Below are 7249 nucleotides of genomic sequence, written 5' to 3'. Positions count from 1 at the left end.
AAGAAAGAAAGAAAAGAGAATTATAGGTTTTGGGGCCAGTCCCCAGGAATGTGACCTCTGGCTCTACCAAGAACTAGCTGCCTGACCCTAGGTGAGCTGCTTAATGTTCCAGCTTATTTCTTCATCTAAAATATGTAAAAATGGCAATACCAATATGAGGTTAAGATGAGGATTCAAGGAACCAACGCCTTCAAAGGGCCTGATACAGGATGTTTGGCACACAATAAGCTCTTAAAAATAGCAATTTTCCAGCTTGGAAAACATGGCAAAACCCTGTCTCTACTGAAAATTTAAAAATTAACCGGGCATGGTAGCATGCACCTGTGGTCCCAGCTATTCGGGAGATGGGAGAATTGCTTGAGCCGGGAAGGTCAAGGCTGCAGTGAGCCGTGATTACACCACTGCACTCCAGCGTGGGCAACAGAGCAAGACCCTGTCTCAAAAAAATAAAAATGTTAATTATGTTTATTGTATCACTATTATGGAAGGATCAGGAAGAAGAAGAAGATTCAGCAAAGGAGACCGAGAAGTGCGCATCAAAAGGTCAGGAAACAGAAACTGTGAGAGAGGGATGTCATGGAAACGGAGGGACAAGATGCCAGGAAGCGGGGAGATTGTGTAAAAGGGCACTCAGAGACTGGTTTCTTCTGACAAGATGAAATAACAATTTCTCATCTCATAGCGACCAACGAGAATGAAGGCAGAAAGGAAGAAAATAAGCCCATATCTTTAAATGAAGGCTATCCGACACAAAATTATCTAACAGCCTTTTAGGTAACTCTATTCATCTGATCTGAATGCCCAGGTATCCAATTAGGAAGAATGCATATTTCTTGAATAAACTAAAAGCCAGTGTCACACAAAGCTAAAAAAAAAAAAAAAAGGCGGGGGGAGGGTGAAAGAGGATGACTCACAAAACAGGTTTTCAAAGCAGTGAAAGCAGTGGTCTGTACTAAACATCCAAGCTCACTCCAGTGAAAGGGAAGGTAGTGGTATGGATAGGATTTATTCATTTTTCTTTTCATTTTTCTACTCCCCCTGGTAATAGAAAGAAATAGCAGCATAATCTGTGTCTTTGGACAAATCACTCAACAAGTAAAACCAAAAAATGTGAGCAGTAAATGTGAGCAAGTAAAACCAAAAAAAGTGAGCAGGAAATGGAACAATATTTGAATCTGGACTAGATGAGAAGGGTAGATATCACCCAGGAGTAGATTTAGGGAGGAATTAAGGGTTAAACTCTATGCAAGCTGGAGAGTGTTGGGGGCTTCTTTGGCTTTGGGGGCCTAGGTGGAGCTGCCTCCTATCTGGGGGTGCACAAAGAGTCCCTCTTGGCTCTGGAGAGACTGAGATTGCTGCCAGGGGCCCAGAGATGCCCCAGAAGGATGCAAGGAGTGGCCCTCTTGATCTTTGCTCCTGACTCAGTTTTTGTTAAGCTAAAGGGTCAGAAGCTGAGGCCTGGCACGGTGGCTCACACCTGTAATCCCAGCACTTTGGGAGGCTGAGGCGGGCGGATCACCTGAAGTTAGGAGTTCAAGACCAGCCTGGCCAACATGGCGAAACCCCGTCTCTACTAAAACTACAAAAATTAGCCAGGCACAATGGCGTTCGCCTATAATACCAGCTACTTGGAGGCTGAGGCAAAAGAATCGCTTGAACCCGGGAGGCGGAGGTTGTGATGAGCCGAGATCATGCCACTGCACTCCGGCCTGGGCTACAGAGTGAGACTCCATCTCAAATAAAAAGGGTCAGAGGCAGAAGGGCCCTCCCAGTCTCCTTTTAGCCATGAGGGTAAAGGAGGCTGAGGCTTAAGGTAAACATTGAATGCTGTGGGGAGAAGGGAAGGGAGACTGGGCAGACCACAGGAGACTGAGCCTCCACATCCTCCCCCAGCAGCTGTATGTGGCTCCAGGAGGGCAGTGCGGGGGGGGGTGGTTGTAAGGTCAAATGGTGGGGTCATGAGTGGAGCAGGGGCCATAAGCCAGGGAGTAGCTGAGAGCCTGTTTCTGGAAAGAGAAGCACTTCACGCCAGGTTCTTGGCATGGCAGCCCAGGGAAGACTTCTTGTAGTGCCTGGCTACCACTCCTTCCTCGGGGCCTCAGCCTGAACCCCCTTTGTCCCCACTGAGTGGGCCATCAACTGCCAACATAATCAGAACCCCAATACCCCTCCATGGGACCTTCAACCTGAGCCATTTCTGGTACAACACGGCCCAGAGACCGGTTTGAAACCCTAGGGTCTATGATATCTCCCAGGCTCCCTGTCCCAGTCAATGTAGTTGTGAATTGACTGGGCACAGCACTCTCTCCTCTCCCCTGCCGATCCAGCCCTGTGCTTCTCCCCGACACACCAGCACTCACTGCTGCATACTCTATCCTCTCAGCTCCGTGGAGCCCCTATTTCCGGCAAGGCAGACTCCCTGAGGGTCCCAAATCTGCATATTCGTTTCACACTCGACCCCTGCCTGAAGTGCAACAATCTCCACCCCACTCCCCAGCCTCGTCCTGCTCGCAAAAATGGGGACCTAGGCACCTAGGCACCTACAAGAAACATAGGGACCTTTGGGGCCTGAGGTCACACACAAGTCCTCTTTTATCACCCTCCAGGATGAGACAAGGAGGTGGTCCCTCTTTTCTCTCCCTCTCCCATGAATGCCCTTAGCTCTGCTCACATAGAGTGCGGAGATTCCTGGCTTTCCAATTCCCATGTTCCTTCACATGCCCCAGCAAATATATTGCTTTTCGTGCCTCCCAAGCTAACTTGGAGTCCGTGGGGTGCTGGTGTCCTCTCGCACATAGCTTCAGAGTTTACAGGGGGGAGGTTCTGCACCCTCAGGAGCTGAGCCTGCTAATGCTGAGCTCCCGTGAGTGGCTGCTCTCTTTTCCTTAATTGGGGAGGGGGCAGAAGATGGTGTCAGCCCACAGGAGAGATTCCTTCTTGTGACCAGGACGTTGTCCAGAGGCAGCAACAGCAACAATGATCTAAGGAATCTGCCCAGATGAAGAAGAACTGTCCATCCCCGAAGTGAACAGAAATGAAGCCCCTGGAATCCCCATATTGGGCTATGACCCCAGCACCAGACTCCCCCGTCCCCCATCAGACACCTGAGTGACACAGAGAAGAAAGCACTGGTGTTTTGTCAACAAGTGGGTGTCACAATTTGACTCTCTGAGCGAAAGGACAGGTTAGTTGTGGTAAGGGGACTCTGTCCTTTTACCTTTGGGAAATATTCTCAGCCCATTTCTTATTTTTTTTTTTTTCATCTGCAAAATGCGGTTGATTAAAAACTCCACCTCAGAGTACAACTCCCTTTAGTTTACTATATATTTTTTTACTTCTTCCTAAAATAACAGCACAGACATAATAAGGTAGATGCTGATATATATATTTATTGACATAGAAAGCAGCTCACAACATATATTGTTTGGTGAAAAAATACAGAGTATAGAACAGCACTTATATTTCATCACTTTTATCTATACATATATCTATCTGGGTACATAGGTATAGGGAAATATCTAGAAGGGCACTCATCAAAGGGTTGACCATGATTACATAAGGGTGGAAAGATTTGGGTAATTTGTACTTCACTTTTTGTACTTTTTTATTGTTCAAAGATTTAACAATAAATTATACCACTTTCACAAAAAATAAAGCTGTCAAGGAAGTGAGCACACACAGAAAACAGACCCGTAGGCTGCAGGGAGAAGGAGCAAGGACAGAGGTCAGGCTATCTCCCTCCAATGTGCTGGTATCCAAGACCCTTTCTCCTCCACCCCAAAAGATAGCCACTTTGTGGATTAATTCATGCAGTTAGAAGCCCCGCCCCCACCCCAACCCAGTTTTCCCACTACTGGATGCTGAATATAGGTAAGGGTTCACTGAAATCTGGGAGCTGGTTCCTTAGAGTGGCTCAGAGAAGTCAATGTATTCGCCAGGGGCCCCTCTTGACCTCTCCATCTCGGTATGGGTCAGCTCCTGCAGGGTGATGATCAAATTCTCAAAAACCTGGACCTTGTCACTCTCGTTGTCACAGGTTTCTTTTGAGTGACCCTCGTCACCACAATAGCAACAGCGGATTGCGTGTTTTCGCTTCCTGGCTCTACGCATCTCCCCGGGACCATTATTCTTATAGCCAGAACCACCACTGGTGGAAGGAAACTGAGCCCTGGAATTGTGGGGGGAATCAATGACCAGCACTTCATCCTGAAGTCTGGCCCTGTCTCTGAGGGGAGGGGCACCCCAGGATGGAAGTGGAGGGTCCTGAGACTCCACCAGGATCACATCCTCATCGGAGTCGTCGAGGGTATCATCTATCTCTATTACATTGCAGTCAGCACTGCCGATCACTATCGGTGGGGAGCCCTGAAACGCCACAGGGCTGACTGCCCTCTCCACCATTGACTCAGACCTTTTTGGCCGCTTCCGTTTAATAAAAGCATCATCCCAATCCTCTTCCTCCCTTACCATTCTGATTAACTCCAGAAAATCGGGAAGCCGCTCCTGCTCATTTGCATACATCCTGAGAAAATCCTTAAGTCTGAGTCGGAGGTCCCTACTCAGCTCACCGCCTAAAAGGAGCTGCTGCAAGCGAGTCCGGTTTGCATCTTTCTCAGCTATGATGCCTGCCTGAATAGCATTCTGGAGCTGCACCTCTAAACGGATCACGTAAAGGAAGGTTTTCTCCCCTTGAGCTTGTAAGGTGTTAAAAAATTTACCATGGGCAGTCACACTGCTTTCAGACTCCCCAAACACCAATTTCATGGCTCGCAAGAAATCTGCCACACTTAGGTTAGGGTTGGTCGCCTGAAGCACACGCATGACCTCGCGGGCAGGGCCCCTAAGGGTTTTCATCAAGCGCTTGAGCTTTTCCTCCTCAGACATACTCCAATCTGGCAGGACCCCATTGACTTGGGTCAGCCAGTTTTCAAAGGTTTCTTCCCCCTGGGCTGGCACCACCCTCCCCGAGAACAACTTCATGTTTCTGTCTGCCATGCTGGCCATTATAGGACCGAGACTTCTCCCCAGAGACCGCAGCATGGAATGGGCCCAAGGCGGCAAGGGTGCGTTCTGCCGCCGGCTGTTACCGACACGTGCAATGATGCTAGCCATGACTGACGACGATAGGGTATCTGAATATAAGATGCCTAGACTTTTGAGAGTAGCTTAATCTGCAGGCGGGAGAGGAGAGGGGGTGGCTCTGCGTTCCTATCTCAGCAGGGGCTGTAAAAAAGAAAGGGGAGCTGGTTAATAAGGGAGCAGGCTGCAGCTGCATTCTCTCCCTACCTGAATATCCTGCAGTACATTTTATATTTGCCCACTACCCTAAAAATAATCCTGTAGGAGACTGGCACTTACAACCTCCCAGAGCTACCCGATGGCTGCGTGCTAGCAAGGTGCTTTTTGCAGCCACATCCATCCCTCCCACCAGTCCTCCAACAGGGAGGGCAACTGTTGCTTCAAATTCTAGGTGTAGCAGTGTCTGGAGCTGATATTGGGCTCTCCAAATAGAGTACAATGATCGCAGATTTGTGGAAATAAAATCTCATTAACCTCATGGTCTCTGGTCTCAACCACACCCCCTTCTCAAAGTGCCCCCCACCCCCGTCTCCCTCTTTATTTCTCAGATTCTTACAAGAACTCTGAAACAAGAGCGCGCCTTTATTTCATTTCCAGCCTCTGCAACCAGTGCCTTCCGTGGGAAAGCTCCTCTCCGGGTATGGTCAACCTCTGTCCACAGGGGGTCGCAGATCCGGGTCCTCGAGGTTTCAAGATTGCGCCACAGCGGAGAAGGCCAGAGAAGGGAAGGGTTAGTAGCAGCTTCACCCGTCATCCTGCTACCCACAACCTCCGCTGTTGCCAGGCGAAAAATTCTCTCTGCCCCCTCCTGACTATAAGCCAGAGACCAGCTCCCCACCCCCAGCATTACATCTCCCCCAGGAAGCCGTCGGCCTACCAGCTCTGCAATCAGCTGCACAGAATTGAAGTTCAGATGCGGCTTTGATGGCCTGCCACGGAGAAAGGGAATAGGAGTTGGACACACCCACCCACATATTCCTCCCAGAAAGAGATGAGTAGATGCAAAGGAGGTTCGAAGCAAACAGCTTGAGATTCCTATCCACCCCCCCGCCCCACCGCTACCCCTCGCCTCTGCCCCCCACCCCCAAATCCAGGCAAATCTTACCCAGTCCGCAGTATCCAGGTGAACCCCACCTCCTCCCTCAGCGCAGCCGGGCCAAGACAGTACTCCTACCCCTGCCTCGCAGTCACCGATTCTCCAAGCGGGGAGCCGCCCAGTACTGGTGGGTCTTCCCCCACCCCTCTCCCCGCCGGGCAATCGCACCCCCCTTCTTTACCTGGGCTCCGCTGGTGGGCAGCTGATGCTCCCGCGTCGCCAGCTGTAGATTCCGCCTTCTGGTCTCCTCCGCCCTGCAGGGGGCAAAGAATTGAAGCCTCCTTGGCCGCTAAGCGACCAGGGGCTGCCCGAAGGAGCTGCTTCGCAGGGCCGCCCAACCAGGGGTAGCCGAGACGAGACAGCGCGGTTCCTAAGGCAGCCGCGGCGGCTTTTATCCTCTGCCAGCTGAGACAAAAGAGCGTGACGAGCGGGCCAGTGCGGCCAATCAGCGAAGTGCGGGGGCGGACGCCCGGCACAGCCTTGGGCAGAGGCGAGTTTTCGCCCCAGGGGGCGGGGGCGCAGCAGGCCCGCGGAGCGTCAAGTGCAGCTTGATTAGACCTATGGAGCCAATCTGCCTGTTACCCGGGAATTTGCGACTCTTTCTTTCTCCCCCAACCCTTCCCTTCTCCCTGGGCTCAACGCTACATCTTAGGTCAGGTGCATTAAACACGAACTGGGTCCAAAATCAAGTGAATAATAAAAGCTCTTCACCTTGGTATAGGAGAAAGAGGGGGAAGAGGGGAAGGGGCAGGAAGAGCATTAGCACGTGCATTGCGGAAACAGGCTTTCACAGACATCTCCTCTTTTATTGTGAAGGAAGTATCAGTATGTCCATTTAACAGAGCGGAGAGCTGGAGAACAAGGCTCTCAACCAATACCCATTCAAGTATGGGTGCAAGACATCAGAGTCATTTGGGGGAGCTTGTTAGAAATGCGTCTTCTGGCCCGGCGTGGTGGCTCACACCTGTAATCCCAGCACTTTGGGAGGCCGAGGCGGACGGATCACGAGGTCAAGAGATAGAGACCATCCTGGCCAACATGGTGAAACCCCGTCTCTACTAAAAATACAAAAAA

At 50.6% G+C, this 7249-nt stretch overlaps 1 protein-coding gene across 2 annotated transcripts; it reads right to left on the bottom strand.

Moving 5' to 3' along the window:
* Nucleotides 1-3370: 3370 nt before the first annotated feature.
* On the bottom strand, nt 3371-6622 carry ZCCHC12 (zinc finger, CCHC domain containing 12). 2 transcript variants are annotated; one of them, XM_011977137.1, is made up of 4 exons: nt 6357-6622; nt 5957-6008; nt 5636-5759; nt 3371-5223 (listed from the first exon to the last, which is right to left on the bottom strand). In XM_011977137.1, the coding sequence occupies exon 4, from the start codon at nt 5110-5112 to the stop codon at nt 3904-3906; it is 1209 nt and encodes a 402-aa protein (XP_011832527.1). In that variant the 5' UTR covers nt 5113-5223; nt 5636-5759; nt 5957-6008; nt 6357-6622; the 3' UTR covers nt 3371-3903. The 2 variants fall into 2 exon arrangements, with proteins under 2 accessions (XP_011832527.1, XP_011832528.1); XM_011977138.1 differs by lacking the exon at nt 5957-6008 and having other exon boundaries at nt 6357-6536.
* Nucleotides 6623-7249: the final 627 nt, after the last annotated feature.

Source organism: Mandrillus leucophaeus, unplaced genomic scaffold, assembly GCF_000951045.1.
Source record: "Mandrillus leucophaeus isolate KB7577 unplaced genomic scaffold, Mleu.le_1.0 Scaffold174, whole genome shotgun sequence".
Lineage (NCBI taxonomy): Eukaryota > Metazoa > Chordata > Mammalia > Primates > Cercopithecidae > Mandrillus > Mandrillus leucophaeus.
Note: the sequence above shows the minus strand (reverse complement) of the source record. Positions and strands in the feature narration are given on the sequence as shown.

Coding starts and splice junctions, on each gene's coding strand:
- ZCCHC12 (XM_011977137.1), bottom strand. CDS start 5,112: ATGGCTAGCATCATTGCACGTGTCGGTAACAGCCGGCGGCAGAACGCA.